At 39.9% G+C, this 21,345-nt stretch overlaps 1 protein-coding gene across 5 annotated transcripts in view; it reads right to left on the reverse strand.

The window, feature by feature from the left end:
- LOC126237028 (nuclear pore complex protein Nup93-like) overlaps window positions 1–21,345 on the reverse strand; it is a 227,053-nt gene that overhangs the window by 135,562 nt on the left and 70,146 nt on the right. For all 5 annotated transcript variants that reach the window (XM_049946779.1, XM_049946778.1, XM_049946777.1 and 2 more), the window contains one exon: window positions 2,963–3,190. In XM_049946779.1, coding sequence (XP_049802736.1) covers window positions 2,963–3,190 — 228 coding nt within the window. The remainder of the gene's footprint in view (window positions 1–2,962; window positions 3,191–21,345) is intronic.

Here is a 21,345-nt window from a genome sequence, read left to right on the forward strand (position 1 = left end):
GATAGGCGTATGCACAGACGGCGCCCTATCAATGCTTGGATGTCGCTCAGGATTCGTGCAGATGGTCAGAGAAAAAAAGCCCTAGTGTTACTGCTATCCACTGTGTAATACACCGTCAAGCATTGGCAGCTAAGACACTTCCAAAGAAACTCAATGATGTTTTGAAACTGTGCATCAAAATCGTGAATCATATTAAAAAAGAGTGCGTTAAATTCCAGGTTATTTACGGCTCTTTGCGAAGACATGGGAGCAGAGTATAAAACACTTTTATTTCATACAGAAGTACGCTGGCTCTCAAAAGGAAATATGCTAGGAAGATTATTTGAACTTCGAGACAAGTGATGCAGTTCTTGGAAAATAACAAACAAACTGAATTGTATATGGAATTTAGAAAGCCCGGTGTTCATCTTGCATTGGCTTACCTGTCAGATATTTTCGAATCTTTAAACACATTGAATTTGAAATTATAAGGTGGAGAGTCAAACATAATTTTTCATCGGGATGCCATCAAAGCATTTACTGATAAGTTGCAACTATGGAAACGTAAAATTTTAGCCTGCAATTATTCCTGCTTTCCCAGATTGTTTGGAATCCTGGAAGAAGCCCGATTTCAAAACGATTTTAAGGATACTGATACGAAGAGTAAAACATCGAACCATTTGCAGCACCTCATTGATGAATTTGAACGATACTTCCGTAACAGTTGTGATGATAAAATTTATTATAGGTTAGCGACGGATCCATTTCACGTTGACGTGGATGTGTTGCCAGACAGACTACAAGAGGAAGTCTTAGAAATTAAAAATGATTCTGCAGTGACGTATGACTTTGAGAAAATGGATAAGCCTTTATTTTGGGTGAAATATCTCACGGTGTATCCCAGCACAGCAGAACAAGCACTGAAACTGTATTTACTTATTTGTGCGAAAGAGCATTTTCAGCGGTAGTGGCGATAAAAAATAAGCTTAATAGCAAACTCACTATTGCCAATGTTTTACGTTGCGCAGTTTCTGCTATTCAGCCAAGAATTCAAAATCTTGTAAAAAATGTGCAAGCTGATCCATCACATTGATTTATTTGTTTGTTTCTTGCCATGTGTGTCTGGAAATAATATTTTTATAATAAATACGTCACAATATAAGAGAACTTGTTATTTTCCTCCCAACTATCCTTACATGAAGGTAATACTGTAAAATTACAAAAACTATTTTGAAGAAACAATATGAAATAAACATAGTGAATCTGATTTAAATATAAATACTGTGTGTGATCCTTATGGATTCTGATGTTACGTGTGGTATGTTATTTCAACTAATAACAGTATTTCTTCTGGATGAAAACACAGCGAAAGTTTATCCTAGATATGGCAAGCGAAGAGTAGTGCTAAAATCGTATACTGGTGAAGAAATGGTGTGCAGCAAGGGAATGTAATCAAGGTAAGGAAGTTGTTTTATTCATATTTTTTAAAGTTCTGTGTAGTCTGCAAAATTATTTCATAGAACTTATTTTTTTACTTTTTGTCTGGTTCTGGGAACTGGGCCTTTGTCGCCGTTCGGTAACTGTCGTCATTGACATAAATGCCAACCTATGCGCAGTGACAATGGGGAGCGCTATAGGCATACAAATCAGTGATGTTCGTTAACACCATGACTGAGTGACTATTTTTGATAATGAGTGAAAGTAATAAGCTACACTCAACTTAAAATAATGGCCCGCATCCACTAATCTGCAAAGGTCGTAACTATTTTTCCTTGTTTACCAAGGACTTTCTTTGCTTTAGGAGTGGCTTATAATCACCAGACTAGACTGATGACGTAATAACTGCGACTCGATACATTAACGGCCCACCATGTTACATGACGTCACCATCACAAATTTTTCAATAGTTTCTTGATAATTAATAAAAATCTCTATATTTTTTTGGGAGGGGGAGGGGGGGGGCGCACGGAAGTTTTCTTTTCGGCAGAAGGGGGGCGTGACAAACAAAAGTTTGGGAACCTCTGGTCTAGATCATTATGAATATTTTATTAAAATGACTGGTTTCAGCCTAGGCTTAGCCCACCCTCAGACAGCACTATCATCTGAAGTTGACAATGCGCAGAACAGTCAGCTGACCTCAGTTGCTGAATGCAGTTTCAGTGACTCAGGTCAACTGACTGTTCTACTCTTCATCAGCTCCAGCTGATGGTGCCGAGTGGAGATGGCCTATGCCTAGGCGTAAACCGCTCATTTTAATAAAATAACCATCACAACCTACATTGTTTTTGCACTGGTTATAGCGCAGTATCAGCGATTGTGGTCAATGGACTGTTCTACATGTTACTGTCTCAAGATGGCTTAAGCCTAGGCCGAAACTGGTCTTTTAATAAAACAAATGTTGCAATCTATACAGTTCTTTCACTGATTTTATATAGCTTACAAGATCATTGTTTCACAAAAATGTTACTAAAATATTTGTTCTGTTGCCTAATTCTTTACTGTTTATTACAACAGGTGCAACTATCTTTACCATTTCTAACTACAAAATGATTTTTTGCTAACACATACAAACTCACCACTTATCCGGGCAAACAGTCTGTCTTTACACCTACTGAAATGTTTATCAATTGCTTCTACTTCAACACTCTTCCCTCTTTGATTTTCTTACCAGTAATCTGCTCTATAATATGAATAGTTTTTTTCCTGTTTGTAGTTATTCAACATTTTATAAATATTTTTTAGTGCTGTGACACCACCTGTGAGTCGGCCATTTTTCCATTGCCTTGCTGCCTGATTCAATTTTTAATTATAAGTCGTTTGTGTATCATCATTTAACCAACATTCCTATCTCTCCTATATGGCCTACACAGTTCCCAATTACTGCAATTTCAGTCCTTTTAATTTTTGTTGTACACATTTACTTCACAAAAGAGGGTTCTTTAAATTAAAGCATTTACTTCACAAAAGACATTATAGTACTTACCTTTTCTTGACACAGTGCAAAGCTGCAGCAAGATCACCACAGCGAATGCAATTGTAGACAACCGCCCAAACAGGGAATCCATCAACAATTTCAATTTCTTCAGCATATATATTAATATTCATATGCACTCTTAAAAAGCTTGTGACAAGTGGATATGTTCCTGGAATTGCTCCCCTTCGGGCTTGTGCCAGATTTGCCTCCACCATGGATGTCAGAAACAATCTGTATCTTTTTTAAAAAAATAAGAGAACTAATTATTAGTTTTATTTTGTATTTGCTTTTAAATAAATCAACAAAAGCATTTAAAATACATGATAAATGAGAATTATACACCTACAAAAATTTCTTAATAACAACTGTCACAGGATATGAAATCAGGTGAAAAGCCCTTACATATTCTAAAATATAAAAGGCAATAGCAGGATTTTCAGTCCTGCTGTGATTAGGAAAACAAAAGATGGTCTGAATCTCTAATTTCTACATCTTATACACCACTTCCTTCATCAAGAAGAAGAATGTGAACTGGAAACCAGACAGAGTCAAAATGGCTCAGAGCACTATGCGACTTAACTTCTGAGGTCATCAGTCGCCTAGAACTTTTTAGAATTAATTAAACCTAACTAACCTAAGGACATCACACAAATCCATACCCGAGGCAGGATTCAAACCTGCGACCATAGCGGTCGCTCGGCTCCAGACTGCAGCGCCTAGAACCGCACGGCCACTCTGGTCGGCCCAGACAGAGTCCTCCAGGTGCAATGCACCCTCCCACACACACACACACACACACACACACACAGTGGTGTAACATTTCTATCCTATGGCCACTCAGGCAGATGAAAGACATTTGTGTGAATTGGAAACGTTTAATGCAGTTGTTAAGTGTGGAACATCCCACTGTGCATGATCTGCTTTGCTATATTCGCAATTGGGATGTAAAAGATGTTGACTCTGAACAATGACATGACACGATGGTGAACAAACCTCTCCATCTGCTGTGGCAGAGCACTTTTTCTTTGGGCTTTGCGGCTTGGCAGGGCCTTGGAGATCATGGAGCAAAGGGTGCAGTCAATAACATAAACACCTGAACAGCTGAAGACGTACAGGAGATTTGTCTCTCACTTTGAAACGTAATGCATATATACAATATGTTGTGACCTATTGAAAGCTACACACTGCAAAAGACCTGTTTACTGCAAATCGTAGGCAAGGTTGTAAAGAATTAAAATTCTGTTATAAATAGTGTTTACAAAAAAATGAGTTCATCATTTAATAGCTTGAACAATCAGAGCTGTCTTCTAGCACCCGCACATCGCCACATGATGAAGTCCAATGGCATGGGTAAGGTCCACTACAATGAATAATTTCAAGAATGGAAATCAAAGATATTTTATAAGGTAAAAGTTGACATACACATCTGAAAGGTGACAGATTGTACACAGAATTGGCGTCTTCACACCTGAAAACCACAAATGTTTCATTGCATTTTGGTGAGAGCGACAGTACGCAAACCTTAAGAGCAAGTAGAAGGAAGCTATAATAATAATAATAATAATAATAATAATAATAATAATAATAATAATATTTATAATAATCAAACAATGGAAAATGCAGGACGGAATGTAACATTATTATGAAAGATAGTTGCTACTAATCATATAGCGGAGAGGCTGAGTCGCAGACAGGCACAACAAAAAGACTGTCACAAAGCTTTCGGCCAACAAGGCCTTCGTTAAAAACAACCCCACACACGTGTACGTGTACGTGTACGTGTGTGTGTGTGTGTGTGTGTGTGTGTGTGTGTGTGTGTGTGTGTGTGTGTGTGTCCTTTTCTGGCAAGGCCTTTGGCTGAGAGCTAATGTGTAAGGGTCTTTTCATTGTGCCTCTCTGCTACTCAATGTGTCACCATTACGGTATCAATCTAACTTTTCCATGATTTAAGTTTATGTCAGTGCAGCTAAACCTATGGCCATTTATGTCACATATTTTGATGCTCACAGACTCAATTACTAAAACTTGTATGGTACTTCCTTGTCACCTGGAATAATGAAATTTGGTAAGAAGCAAGGTTTCACAGCACAGTTGGAAAGCCTCTGCAATGCTGTTCTAGTTTAGGGGGTATATCAAGTGGGCTTAGGTGTGAATGGGAATTTGGATTGAGGAGGAAGTTGTGCTAGGGTGGTCCGTGCAGTTGTACAAAGCCATTGTACCAAGACGGCATAGTGGTTAGTCCATCTGCTTCACACAAGCAAGCACACCTCTTGCACACATGATCGCCATCTCCAGCAGCTCAGACCAGAATGCAACTGTCATGTAAAATGGAAGCAGCAACCTGGAGGAGTCAGGGAAGGGGAAGGGATAGCATGGTAAGAGTCAGGGGAGAGAAGAAAAGAGCTTATTATCATTGTCATGCTCTGAAATGAGGGATATCCCACCTAAGATCCTTCCCACCACTCCTAAAGTGGTGTTCCATTACCCACCAACTTCCACAGCATCCTAGTCGATCTCTATCCCAACTCCTTGCCACAGGGATCATATCCCTGTGAAACACTCAGGTGCATGGCATGCCCAATCCACCCATCCTGCACCTCCTATTCCAGTGCAGTCACAGGACTATCCTACCCATCAGAGGCTGAGCCATATGTGAAAGCAGCTAAGTCATATACCACCTCTGCCGCCATCATTGTACAGCTTTTTATAAGGTATGACATCTACCAGAACGAACGACCAGTGCCAAACTGTGGCCAAGAGCAAAATAGATCACCCTGTGGCACAACATGCAGCTGAAAATAAAATGCTCTATTTCAATGACTACTTCACTACCCGACCCATCTGGATCCTCCCCTCCACCACCAGCTTTTCTGAACTGCACTGATGGGAGTTATTCTTACAATGCATTGTCCGCTACCAAAATTATCCTGGGCTCAACCTATGGTAACTTACTGTACCCAACCATCACCCAACAGTTTCCATACCTCTGTCCTATCACCTCCTCCCTGTTCTCATCTCCCACCCTGTTAGTGTACTGCTCCCTGCCAACACACACAACCATCTTTCCGTTAACCTCTCCTCTCCTTTTTCGCCCCCCCCCCCCCCCCTCTGCCCTTTCCTTCCAGCTCCCCGTCCCAGAGGCTCCCAATGCTGTGCCCGTTGGCATTCCAGTCTCTCCATGCTCTACACGACAGTGCTCTTCTCCTCTCCCCCCCCCCCCCTGTCTGCTATCTCTTCCCCTTCCCCACTTCCTCCAGATTGCTGCTTCCACTCTACACGGCAGTTGTATTCTGTACTTTTCTGATTAAGGCTTTGGACAAAAGCTAATGTGTCAGTGTCTTTTCATTGTGCCCGTCTGCAACTCAATGGGTCACATTTTTGGTGAGTAACAATCTAACTTTTCCTTACAATGCTGATATTCCAACCTGCAGTTTCCATTGTTTGATAAATTTCAACTTGATATGCCTACTAGTTCCTGTGAAATAGGGTCCTTAACAGTCAGTCAGACTGACAGACAAACAAAGCAATCCTATTAATGTTCTGTTTTTATCAAATGAGGTACGGAAACCTAATATAAAACAATATAACAATGGCAAAGATTGTGTATACAAAAATGGCAGTAAATTTGAACTAGGTGAAGAAAAATATCACTAATCTGGGAAACGGCTACAATTAAGTATCTATCAAAACATCCTTCAACTATAAAACAAGAAATAAGGAAATGAGTTGGGTGTAAGGGATCATCTGAGTTAAGAGCAGCAATGTTGGAACAATTTGGGGATTACACAGCCAAAACATTTTGACGTCTTGTGATGTCAGCAGCAGGCACTCATCTGGATTTGTCCCCTCCACTTCTTGTAATTAATGAATTTTTAACTGCACTCGCGAGTATTGTCCATGGTGGCTCTGAGGCACTCTACTTCCTGCTGTCTGCCCTGCTGAGTGCGTAAGTCCTCAAAATAAAGCTTTAGCCAAAATGACAAGTAACTGGATGTCCACTGAAAGTGGTCTCCTACTAGACTAGCCGGGCAGATGCCGTTCATAAACCCTAAGAGAAATGACCACTGAGAATGTACCACTGCTGGGCCCTTTAAGTAGCTTTGGGCCTACTAAGAAAACAAGAGATCAGTTAAGTTGGCTCTATTTTTTGTAGCCAACTGAAAAGGATGTTAGTAAAAAAAAAAAATAGAGCCCTGTCCAACACAAGTTTAGAAGAATGGAAGATGTTTGTCAGACCGCCATAAACAAGACCACTTAACAGCCAAAATACATGGATTCTGAGAAAACTGTATGTGCAGAGGGGAGCCCATCTCACTGAAGACTTGCCTCTTGAACAGAGAAAATTAATGTCCTAAATGTGGAGTGACACCAAGTAGCTAAAATTATCCAAAAGATAAAAGCTCTCTACTGCTCCGCTCTGAGACACAAATAAATATGATATGCAAATTTAAATGATTTATAATTACTAATTTGTCAGTTACAATACATATCACACAAGGTTTTCTTTTATGTCGTTTCCTCATAAAAATGTCATCATTTCTCAGTCTGCACCCTTTTTGAGTGTGATACTGCTTCCTTCCTTGTGTGCCAAGTTGTTCTCTCCCAAAGTTATCTGAAATTTTTCCATACATTTGTTTCTTGATCATTATTTGAAAACAATGAAGGAAACTTCAGCAACAGTTTTATTTTGAAGGAAATTACAAAGCGCTTAAACTGGCACACACTCTGATTTTCAGTATGCCTGACATGCATGCTACAGTCTGTTGGCCCATGTTCTGTCTTCCTGAGAGACCAAGAAAAAGAAGAGATTGTAAGAGTACTGTACACTGCAGCTATGATTTACATTTTTTAGGACACAATTTGGAAACAGTACAAGTCAGATGTGTGGTGCATATCATTCTTGTGCCATTGAGATGTGGGTGCTCTGTCTAATTTTCTGTTAGTATCCTACTGCATAAAGTCACATGGGACCTACCTTCTTAGCTGATATTAATGAACAATTGTACGGTAGCACTGATGCTGGGGTAGTCAGTTCAGATCTTGCTGGTGGAAGACATTTTCACCACCAGTGTTTAGTCGGCAAGGGGAGGAGAGGCAGTACGATATACTTCCTGGTCAACAGACTGATCACCTGTGCCCTAGGCTAAATTCCAAACTTGTTTACAGTGTCTCATGGAGTAAGGGCATGTGGCATTGTTGGTGGTGAACCGCATTTCTGATATGGATGTTGACATCGGCAGTCCTGTTCATGCTACTTGATAGGAGAATGCTATGTTTCACCCTCCCCCTTCCCTCATTGTCACATAATGCAAACATGACCACTTACAACCTCACACACATTTCGCAAAGACAAGCATACAAATTACAACAAGAGACAAAATATTTCCAAATAGATAGCTGAATGGAGACGCACCGTCAGTTGAAACAGTTTAGATTTCCGTGGCAAATGCTGGGATAGTTTCTTACACAAAGTTACCACTGATTTCCATCTCCAAACTCATCCAAGATAGAGTTAGTTTACTAATAACCATGACATCAATGGTATGTTAAGTTACAGCCTGCCTTCTTTTCTTTCTTCCTTTGTGTCTGTGAAACCACTATTATGCAGAAAGACCATACACTGTTTTTCTACAGTTTTATTCTTTAGAGCTGCTTACCTCAGTTGGTAAAAATGAAACCCTTACAGATTACCCCTGCAGACTGAAGTGACAAATGAAAATTTTGTACCAAGGCCAGGATTCAAATCTGAAGAGTTCCAAGTTGGCTGAGGCATAAATCGGAATCTGGATTAAGGAGGGTGGTACACTAGAGTAGTCCGAATAAATACCAGGTGGCATAACTGTTAGCGCATATACCTAGTGAGCACGAGTCCAGAGTTCAAATCCCGTCCTTGGCACAGATTTTCATTTGTCGCTTGATCATAGATGTTTGGGACTTGAAAAGGTCTCTGGAATCATGCAGTTTCTTTTACAAAGAAACTGCAAGAAGATACAATTTTGTCTAGAACAACATAAAACCAATAGCAGAAAGAATATAAAGAGGCACATGTAGAGGTGTTGTCTGACTTAAATATTTAAGAAGAAACGATTTTAAGGTGACTGAGACAAAAGAAGTGTTAACTATTATAAAGAGTTGGACAAAGGAGTTTTGTTGACCATAAAAATAGAGTCAATAAGCAAGGATATCTGGGAGCTTAAGTAAATTCTGCCATATAAGTGGAGACCACTTCATTGTTTTACAACTAGAAAGAATTTCATGCTGTGTTTTGAAGAAGACTGCAACAGTGACCTTTGACGACATCCTTGCAGAGGCTAACCAGTATGACAGCAGCGCACCTCTGCTTTGCGGTGCGGTGGCTAGTCAACTGGCTATGCAATGATTATGCAGCGACTCATCACTATATCACTTAGCTCACACGTGATGCATAAGCAATGCAGCGCAGCTAGCAGTGTGCATGATTAGATGAGCTGTACTTAGCACCGACCTAAGACTAATGCATTCTGTGAAGGGTTGATGACATACATTTCACTGATTTTTGTGCACCAATGTCAAAATAGAATAACAAAGTGCTATTAACTGAGTATATTGTTGTCTATATTGTATGCTAGTTATTACCTACAATATGGAAGCCATTTTATCAGAAATATTAAGAAAATTAGAAGATTGGTCTAATATTGTTAAAAATTCAATGAATAGTTAATGGAAAGCTTGGCATAAGGTAGATGGGGTCAGCTACAAATGACAGATGAAGCGCAACATGACGGCTAACATTTGAGCAGCACATTACACCACACACAGAATTCAAGGTGCACAGCTTCCGAAATTCAGCAGTCACCAATTGTGGCAGTGTTTTTTAGGGGCAAGCCCATCCACCACCGTGAGGTTGTTCCATATCAGATGTGGAAAAAATTGGTTTTTATTGTTCTGAGGCCAAGAACACTGTAAAAAGCTAAATTACATCAGTTTCTAATTCTCACAAGGCTGGCTCAAGACATTCAGTATGTTGTCCATTGTTTTCTGCCACAAGCTGAAATTAAGAAATGGATGTCCCATAACAGATTGGACTGTCTCGGGGGTCATGTTCAGAATCTGTTGCATAATGTGTGCCTTCAACTCAGCAACATTTGTAATTGGAGCACTGAACACAACATCTTTCAGACAGCCCCACAGCCTTGACAGCCAGACTGTAGGGGAAATGACAGTTGATAATTCTGTCATTTCCGAAATGCCTCTCTGCATCAGCTGCTTCGCTGGCAGTGCAATGTGCAGAGGAGCGCCATCTTGCATAAAAATGATACTACCTACAAATCCAAACTGCCAAAGGGTTGGAATGATGGTGTGCGAAAGACTTGTGTAGCGTTTACCAGTGACAGTACAGGTAACAGGACTGACAGGATTCATCTCATTGAAAAAATACAGTCCTAAAATAAACAATGCCATCAACCCGCACCACACAGTCACCTTTGCACAGTCAAGTGGTACCAGATGATGTTCACACACATTTTCCATTGTCTATATTCTGAAATTCTGTGTATTGACTTATCCTCGGAGATGAAAATTGGCTTTGTCTCTCCACAGAATGTTCCATTGCCTTTCATTGTCCACTTCCGTGTCAGCAAGAAATTCCAGAGTGAACATTTGTCTTGCTGGCAGGTCAGCAGGAAGAAACTCCCGAACATGAGTGATTTTTGTACGGATAGCAATGCAAGATGTTTCATAGGATTCTATACACAGGCTCATAGACATTTCCAATGTTCAGGCAATTTGCACTGCATGTTTACATACTACCACTTGTCCCCTCTGGCAATGCTGTGGCCCCATCTTTGATGGATGTCGAATCAACCATTTTCCTCCCTCTGCCACATTGCACTTCATGAGAACCCGCCTTTCAGAATTTTGTAATCATTTTCTCCAAATCCTTAGCAGGCAACAGACTAATGCCTTTTTTTACATATCCTAAGGGGTCTGGAACTTCTGCAGGGCTGCTGGTGTGCAGTCACTGTTCTTGTAGAAGAGCTCCACTAGAAGCACGTGATCCTTCATGAACAGTCATGTTGGGTATCTCATACGCAAACTGGGGAAGAGCTGTGTACCATGCTTCTGTTCATGTGCATATTCTGATGCTTGCAGTGCCATCAACTGGTAAAATTTTCTTTAATGTTTTTGTTCAAGATGTTTCCCCCTGCATCATTAATATGCTGTTCACATGTGATGTCATTCTGAGCAGTAGTACACTTTCTACAGTGTTTTAAAAGTGCAACTTAAGTCATGGACACCTGGTAGAAACCAAAAGAACAGATCTACGTATATAGGTGAATTTCCTGCCAGGTTTGAACCACCAGATATTTCAGTTCAATGGATCTGACTGTAGGATACAAGCAACCAGAGTTGCACGATAGTTCAAAATATTATACAGCTTTATTGTTTGCTGGAAAGTCATATCAATTCAAAGTATTGCCTTTTGGCCTAAATATTTCTGTTTGTCTATATTCATGCATTACATGAAGCATTGGGGAACGAGTTATTACAAGAACTGAATATCTACACTGATGACATTTTATTAGTGTTCAAAACATTGGAGCAACACTGGGCCTTGTTAACAAAACTCTAAAGATGTTTTACGAAAAGGTATTACTATTAAATTATCCAATTCTCATTTTGACAGGGAGGAACTAAAGATTTAGAACATTTGGTATGCACGGATGGAATCAAACCTGATCCTAAAAGAATAAGAGCTCTAAGGACAGCCTGGAACCCCAGAATATGAAACGATTATGTTCTTTTCTAGGATTAGTAGGATTTTATTGCCACTATCTGCACAACCAAGTACTGAATGATCCTACATTGTTAACATTACTAACAAAAAGATCAAAATGGATCTGGAATAAGGGAGCACCAGAAACTTTTCAATATACTAAAACAGGTGTTAGTAAAGGTACCTATACTGAAATGTCCAGCCATGCATGAGCCATTTAAATTAGTGACAGATGCTTCAGAGAGAGGTATTGCTTTTATAGCGTCCCAGTGAAATAATATGAAAAGACTTAAAAAACAGTATTTATAAAGAAGAGACATTTTAAAATTGAATAATATACATTTTTCTCATGTACCCGATTATAATAATTTCTCTGTGTAAGTTTCGAGGGCAAAGAAATATAACAAAATGATCTAAAGAGACGACAAGATACGCTCTGTTGTTAATTTTTTAGTCGTCTTCACTTCTTCTCTTGTCTTGGTAGCGTGTAGACGGACATCTTGCGAGTGTTGGCAAATGTAAGCATATTTGTACTAATTAAGCAGATAATATATTGATTTAATATCATTGTTCACTTTTAATTTGTAAGAGGTGATCCCGATTTCATGTCCACCTTCCTTTGAATTAACCTGCATTCGAGTAATTTACAGTTCAACAATCGCAGTAGTCGATGCAGCCAATGACGCCATTATGTGGCGATATTAACTTATAAAAAATTAGGGGACGCAAAAAACTCGCCCGCTATTAACATAATATACATTTTTCTCTACTGCCGCCTGAAGTTGCAGAACATACATAGCTTTAAGATTCTTATTTCCAGTACCACAGCCGAGAGCCAGAGCCAGGACTGACTATAATGTAATGGTTAAGGGAGGTAAGAAGAAATATTCTCGCGCGTGTGTGGGCCGCAATTGTAATTAATAACTAAAGATTTTTTGCTTTAAAGTGAACTGACTAGCCGAGGAAATTAATATGAAAAGTTTATTCCATTGTTCAACTTACATGCTCATGTTTTAAGATTCAGCGAGTCTAACATTCATTAACGTAACAAATAATTTAAGATTAATATTGTTAAAAAGGAGAACTTCACAAAAGCATTTAATTGTAAATCAAAATTGAATGAAATATTTTGATTAAGGCCCACCATGTAAGTCGGCAACAATCAACATAATCATATATTAAATTACGACGGATGCGAGACTTTGAAGTTCCTTCAAGGGGAATGTAATCCTGAAGTCAGGAAATATAAGACTATCACTCTGGCTAGAAGAAGCCTTAACAAGTATGAGTTAAACCATTGTTGTGGTTTGCTGTAGCTCTTCACACTACTCTACCCTGTGCAAGCTGCCTCATCTTCAAGTAACCACTTCAACCTATGTCCTTCTGAATCTGTTTACTCGTCTCCCTCTACAATTTTTACCCCCCCCCCCCCCCCCACACACACACCCCTCCAGAACCAAACTGGCGATCCCTTGACGCCTTGGAATGTGTCCTACCAACCGATCCCTTCTGCTAGTCAGGTTGCGCTACAAATTTCTTTGCTCCCAAATTCTATGAAGTACTTCCACATTAGTTATGTGATCTACCCATCTAATCTTCAGTATTCTTCTGCTTTATCACATGTCAAAAGCTTCTATTTCCTTCTTGTCTAAACTGTTTATTTTCCATGTTTCACTTCCGTACATGGCTACAACCCATACAAATATTCCAGAAGAGACTTCCTGGCACTTAAATCTTTACTTGGTTTTCAAAAATTTGTCTTATTCAGAAATGCTTTTCTTGCCATTGCCACTATACATTTTATGTCCTCTCTACTTCAGCCATCATCAGTTATTTTGCTGCCCAAATAGCAAAACTCATCTACTGCTTTAAGTGTATCATATCCTAATCTGATTCCCTCTCATTTCCTAATCTGATTCCCTCTCATTTCCTAATCTGATTCCCTCAGCCTCATCTGATTTGGCTACATTCCACTACAGTAATTTTGCTTTTGTTGATGTTCATCTTGCATCCTCCTTTCAAGGCCTTGTCCACTCCATTCAACTGCTCTTCCAAGTTCTTCGCTGTTTCTACAAATACGTGATTCTCTGCTACTCACAATAGAGTGTCAGGCAGAGGGTTTTATGAATACCTTCAAGCTGTGTCTCTACCGATAATGTTCTTCTCGAATGTGCAACCGGATCAAACGTCATCTTGACACAATATTTCAGCAGTCCAACTGGCCACCATCTTCAGGTGAGAGTGCTGGTCATTGAATAAAAAGTACGTCGAGGTCAGCACATGGCGACAAAGCTTGGTTGTTTCCTCATCCAGTTTCTCACCAATTAATTGCAAGGATTCTTCCAGAGGAACCTGGGTAAAAAGCGACAGGACATCAAAACTCACAAGCAAATCCCAGGGACTAAGAGACAAAGACTTCAATCTCTGAATAAACACCATAGAATTGAGAATGTGATTTTCGCATTTACCGATGTGAGGGCCAAGAACAGATGCTAAATACTTGGCTAGATTGTAGGTAGGAGCACCCAAATTACTCACGATTGGACAAAGCGGGACCCCTTGCTTATGAATCTTGGGTAGGCCATTACACAAGAATTGCCCATCTCAAGGTTGTGTTCAAGCAGAATGTCTATACACATAGACAGATCCGTTGTGCTTTCCAGTCTGGACCTTTGCCTAAACCACAAGATGATACCTGCAAATCGGTGGCTTCTCTACCTTTTGCTAGGAGCATTTCACGGAGATAGGAAGAATTCTAAAAAGATATCATATGAAAAGTATTTTTCGCCCGCTAACCAAGATTAGAACGCTTCTTGGCTCTGTTAAGGATGACTTGGTTTGAGGAAGCCCGGTGTGTACAAGACCCCTTGCCACTGTGGGAAGGCTTATATTGGTCAGACAATCCGAACCATTCAGGACTGATGTGTTGAGCACCAGCGGCACACACGGCTGCTTCAGCCTGAGAAGTCTGCAGTGGCGGAGCACTGTCTCACTGAGGGACACAAATGGTTGCCCCTGCATCTCACTATTGGGACTGTGTTTTAAAAGAATCCATAGAGATTCGTTTATCTGATAACCTTATTAAGAGAGACAAGGGTTACCTTTTAAGTAAGACTTGGAACCCGGTATTATCAGACATTAAAAAACAACAGTCTGTGTTTCGATCGTCGATTTTGCCTGTTTCCACCACTGGTGGCTCGGTACGTTTACTTGCGCTAGAGGGCAGTTACGGCACCTTCTCACGCACACGTTGTTGGCCTTCTGCGGCCTATATAGGGGCCGCCGCTTGAGCTTAGAAGTCAGTTCCGGCGAGATTGTGTACCAGCACTCTCACCTGAAGATGGTGGCCAGTTGGACCACTGAAATATTGTGTCAAGATGACGTTATGATCCGGCTGCACACCCGAGAAGAATACTATCAATTATTATGCCAGGAAAGCCTTCATAATCATGTCTCTCTACCGTTCCACTCTCGAATGGCGTGCAGGAAAAACGAGCACTTAAATTTTTCTGTGCAAGACCTGATTTCTCTTATTTTATGGTGGTGATCATTTCTCCATATGTAGGTGGGTGTCAACAGAATGTTTTCACAATCGGAGGAGAAAACTGGTGATTGAAATTTCATGAGAAGATCCCATTGCAACGAAAAATGCCTTTGTTTTAATGATATGCACTCCAATTATTTATCATGTCTGTGGCACTATCTCCCCTACTTCACGATAATACCAAATGAGCTGCCCTTCTTTGTACTTTTTCAATGTCATCCGTCAGTCACCTCTGATGTGGATCCCACACCACACAGCAATACTCCAGAATAGGGTGGACAAGCGTGGTGTAAGCAGTCTCTTTAATAGACCTGTTGCACCTTCTAGGTGTTCTGTCAATGAATCGCAATCTTTGGTTGACTCTACCCACAACATTATTTATGTGATCGTTCCAGCTTAGGGTATTTGTAATTGTAGTCCCTAAGTATTTGGTTGAATTTACAGTCTTCAGATTTGTGTGACTTATAGTGTAATCGAAATTTAGCGGATTTCTTTTAGTACTCATGTAAATAACTTCACACATTCCTTTATTCAAGGTCAATTGTCACTTTTCACACCATACAGATATCTTATCTAAATCATTTTGCAATTCGTTTTGGTCACCTGATGACTTTACAAGACTGTAAATAACAGCATCATCTGCAAATAATCTCAGACAGCTACTGAAATTGTCTCCTATGTCGTTAATCTAGATCAGGAACAATAGAGGGCCTATAACACTTCCTTGGGGAATGCCAGATATTATTTCCGTTTTACTCTATGCCTTTCTGTCTATTACTACGAACTGTGACCTTTCTGACAGGAAATCATGAATCCGATTGCACAACTGAGGCGATATTCCATAGGCACACAGTTTAGTTAGAAGACGCTTGTGAGGAACGGTTTTGAAAGCCTTCTGGAAATCTAAAAATATGGAATCAATTTGACATCCCCTGTCAATAGCACTCATTACTTCATGAGTATAACGGGCTAGTTGTGTTTTGCAAGAACGATATTTTCTGAATCCATGCTGTGTCAATAAATCATTTTCTTCGAGGTACTTCATAATGTTCGAATACCCTACTGCAAATCGATGTCAGTGATATGGGCCTGTAATTCAACAAATTACTCCTACTTCCCTTTAAGGGTATTGGTGTGACTTGAGCTTTTTTCCAGTCTTTAGGTACAGATGTTTCTGTGAGCAAGTGGTTGTATATAGTTTCTAAAATTGGAGCTATTTTATCAGCATACTCAGATGAACCTGACCAGTATACAATCTGGACCGGAAGCCTTACTTTTATTAAGCGATTTAAGCTGCTTTGCGACACCGAGGATATCTATTTCTGTGTTTCTCATCTTGGCAGTTATTCTTTACTGGAATTCAGGAATATATACTTTGTCTTCTTTGGTGAAGGAGTTTCCGAAAATTGTGTTTAATAACTCTGCTTTAGTGGCACTGGCATCAGTTACTTCATCGTTGTTATCTAGCAGTGAAGGTATCGATTGCGTCTTGCCACTGGTGTGCTTTATGTATGACCAGAATCTCTTTGGGTTTTCTGCCAAATTTCGGGACAGAGTTTTGTTGTGGAAGTTATTGGAAGCATCTCACACTGAAGTAGAGGCTGTATTTCAAACTTCTGCAAAACTTTGCCAGACTTGGAGATTTTGCATTCTTTTAAATTTGGCATACTTTGTCCCTGCTTCTGCAACAGCAATCTCACCCATTTTGTGTACCATGGGAGGTCAGCACCATCACTTATTAATTTATGTGCAATACAGTATCTTTGAAATCATTCCAAAACTTTTCTATGCTTACATGATCAGATCAGAAGGAAACTCTTAAAAAGGTGTTAAGAGCATTTTTATCAGTTTTTTTTATAGATATACTTTGTGTTTCTGTTTGATGGTTGAAGGAGTTACGGTATTCAGCCTGGTAGCTACTGCCTTGTGGCCGCTAATCCCTGTATTTGTCACGATACTCACTATTTGTCCAGGATTATTTGTTGCTAAGAGGTAAAGTGTGCTTTCACAACCATTTAGGCTTTGAGTAGTCTCATGAACTAACTGTTCAAAATAATTTTCTGAGAAAGCATTCAGTAGAATTTTGGATGACGTTTTATGCCTGCCGCTGGCTTTAAACTTATAATTTTTCCAGCATATCGAGGATAGACTGAAGTCACCACCGACTATAATTGTATGAATGGGGTACCTATTTGAAATGAGACTCAAGTTTTCTTTGAACTGTTCGGCAACTAAATCTTCTGAGTTGTGAGGGTCAGTAAAATGACCCAGTTAATAGTTTAGTCCAATTGTCAAGTATAACCTCTACCCATATTATTTCGCAAGAACTATCTACTTCAATTTCACTACAAGGCAAACTACTGACAGCAATAAATACTCCACCACCAATTGTATTTAATCTATCTTTTCTGAACACTGTTAGATCATTTGAAAAACTTTCTGCTGAACTTATTTCTGGCTTCAGCAAGCTTTCTGTACCTATAACTATTTGAGCTTCAGTGCTTTCTATTAGGGCTTGGAGCTCTGGTTCTTTCCCAACACCGCTACGACAATTTACAACTACAAGACCAATCATTTCTACAACGCACTTACTGCATTTTACCTGCTCCTTTTGGATGGATACCCGTTCTGTGGTTCCCTGAGCCCCTCTAACCTAAAAAACTGCCCAGTTCCTTCCACACAGCCCCCGGTACCCGTGTAGCTGCTTCCTGTGTGCAGTGAACTCCTGCCCTATTAAGCGTAACCCAGAAACCCACCATCCGATGGTGCAAGTTGAGGAATCTGCAGCATACACGGTCACAGAACTGCCTGAGCCTCTGATTCAAACCCTCCACTCGGCTCTACACCAAAGGACCACAGTCTGTTTTATCGACGCTGCTGCAGATGGCGAGCTCCGCCTTAATCTTGCAAGCAAGACTGGCAGTCTTTACCATTTCCACTAGCCGCCAAAAACCAGAGAGAGACTCCTCCGATCCAAAGCGACATACGTCATTGGTACTGACATGAGCCAGCACCTGCAGTTGGCTGCATCCTGTACTCTTCATGGCATCTGGAAGCAGCCTCTTCACATCTGGAATGATCCCCCTGGTATGCACACGGAATGCACAGTGGCTTCCTTCCCCTCCTTGGCAGCCATGTTCCTAAGGGGCCCCATTATGCGCCTAACATTGGAGCTCCCAACTACCAGCAAACCCACCCTCTGTGAACGCCAAGACCTTGCGGGCCAAGAAGCTTCCTCTGGAACAGGGTGGACGACTGCATCCGGCTCAGAGACATCGGCAGCTACAGATAACACCTGAAACTTGTTCGCCAAACGAACCAGGAAGGCTCTACGATCGGCCCCTTGGAAAGTTTTTCGCTACCTGCCAGACTTCGGAAAGATCTCCCACTCAACCACAGGTGAGGGGTCAACCTCAGCGCAGGCAGTACCCGAGGTGGCCACAGCAGCGGACCGAATGGGGGACACGTGGGATGTGCTTGGTGTCTCTCGCATCCCTGCGTCCGACCCCCCACAGTGATGCCCCTTGGTAGCAGCCTCAAGCTGTGTGACGTATGCCAACGCAGCCTGGAGTTGTGAGCGAAGGGTTGCCAACTCAGCTTGCATCTGTACACAGCAATCACAGTTCCTATCCATTACTGCAATCACTCCCATTTGAAGCTTGTAAAAATATACAATAAATGAACAGTGTACTCTGCTTATTAGCGGTAGGAACACGAAATGCTCTGTCACTGATGGTCTATCCTGATAACTACTATCCTACTCCAAATTTTTCTTTTGTTTCCTTTACTGCTTGCTCAATGTACAGATTGAATAACATCGGGGACAGGCTACAGCCCTGTCTCACTGCCTTCTCAACCACTGTTTCCCTTTCATGCTCCTCAACTCTTAGAACTGTCATCTGGTTTCTGTAAAAGTTGTAAATAGCCTTTTGCTCCCCGTATTTTATCCTTGCTACCATCAGAATTTCAAAGAGAGTATTCCAGTCAACATTGTGAAAAGATTTCTCCAAGTTTAAAAATGCTACAAACATATGTTTGCCTTTCCTTAACCTATTTCTATGAGAAGTTGTACAATCACTACTGCCATGCATGTTGCTACATTTCTCAGGAGTCCAAACTGGTCTTCCCCAAGGTTGGCTTCTACCAGTGTTTCCACTCCTCTGTAAAGAATTTGTGTCAGTATTTTGCAACTATGACTTGTTAAACCATAATTTGGTAATATTCACACCTGTCAGCACCTGCTTTCTTTGGAAATGGAATTGTTATATTCTTTTTGAAATTTGAGTGTATTTCACCTGTTTCATAAATCTTGCTCTTGAAATGGAAGGTTTTTTTTTTTTTGGCTGGTTCTCCCAAGGCTATCATTAGTTCCAAAAAAAATGTCATCTACTCCTGGAGGCTTGTTTTGACTTAGGTCTTTCAGTGCTATGTCAAATTCTTCTTGCAGTATTTTATCTCTACATCATACACGTCCTCTTCCATGTCTATAAATAGTGCCATCAAGTACATCTCCCTTGTATAGATCCTCTACAGATGAACAAAAAGGGATTTCCTAGTTATCGTTTGCAGCATACAAAAATTCCAGATGTTGATTTGGGGATTTAAAGTAATTATTTATTACAACCATCATCATGCATTAACATTCTTGATCAAAAGTAGGTTAATCATATGGGCCTTGGTTTTACAACAATTCCTAATAGAAATTAATTACATAAAAGGTTCTCAAAACCAAGTTCCAGGTGTGTTGTGAAGATTATGTTTGGATATGAATGAAATGAAACAAACTAAGGGATCTAATGTCATTCCTGCAATCAATTGCCAGACCTTGGCCTATACCAAATAGTGAGATAAGGACCCCAGACTTAAAATAAAGCAGGGAATAAAGACAGATTAATATTTTAGCTTTAAACTGCAGCAATGTGAACAGACAAGTATCCAATGCGAACAGACAAGGTTGATCCCAGGAGTTGTGGACAATTATTGAGAGTATTTTGTTCTGGAGATTAAATAATATTGAATCTAATTGGAAATTATGCATACCACAGCGTGTGGAGGATGCTGTAGTATGGTTTATCCATAAGGGATATGGACATTTCAGTATTCACCAGTGCTTTAGGCACATGAAAGCATTTTATTGCTTAAAGAACTGAAGTCAGAAAATAGTAAAGCTACTTCGATCCTGTGAAGTACGCCAGCTTCAAGGTGATAACAGCCATCTACAGAGTAAGTTACATACTATAATACCCAAAGGATTACATGATTTAATGGTTGCTGATATTTTTGGACAACTTTCTACAGGTCAAGGAGGGATCACATCTATCTCAGTACTGACAGAAGATTTGCCTAACAAGGAGAGGTTCCCAGCAGTGCGATACATTTTTTGAAACTATCTATACAGTGATGTAGGTTAAGATCCCAGGTGTCACACACCGTAGCCCTTCACCCTGGTGAGCCCTCGTTTGCAACCAATTGACCAAAAAAATTTGGAATTTTGTATGTCACTCAATAGCATTAAAAATGTGGTATTAGATAGTCTGGTTGCATGGCATATTGGATAGTGTAACAGCTTCACAGGCAGGAGCTTGTGCATTTGAATCTCGTCAGGTGCAGTTTTTTATCTTTAAATCTTTATCTAAATGATTTTGATGATCATTTTTATTCTATTAATTGATTTAAATCTAATTTTTTGATTCCACTTATTTGTCACATAATTTTAATCATAATATCAACTTCTTCATTTGCTCTCATTTTTACTCCTGTCATTCATTCTCCACTTGGAATCTTTATTTAATTAATTTTATGTATTACCTTTTATTTAATTTCTTTTATTTTATAACCCTGTTTCTTCATCCAAATTATTGCATTCATTATATCGGGCTCCCATTTTGCTTGAATTTTGTTTTACTTATAAACCCATTTTTTCTTTAAATTTTCATCTGCATTATGTTGTCCTTAGGGCAATAAGTATTTAGGTTAGTTTTCTATGTTTGAATGATGGCTACTGTGCAAAAATAGTTTCAATCTGCTAACGCCAATATGCTCTTCGCATCACTACACAAATATTAATAGATTATTATATCTTTAGTTTCTAAC

This window comes from Schistocerca nitens, chromosome 2 (genome assembly GCF_023898315.1).
Source record: "Schistocerca nitens isolate TAMUIC-IGC-003100 chromosome 2, iqSchNite1.1, whole genome shotgun sequence".
NCBI lineage: Eukaryota > Metazoa > Arthropoda > Insecta > Orthoptera > Acrididae > Schistocerca > Schistocerca nitens.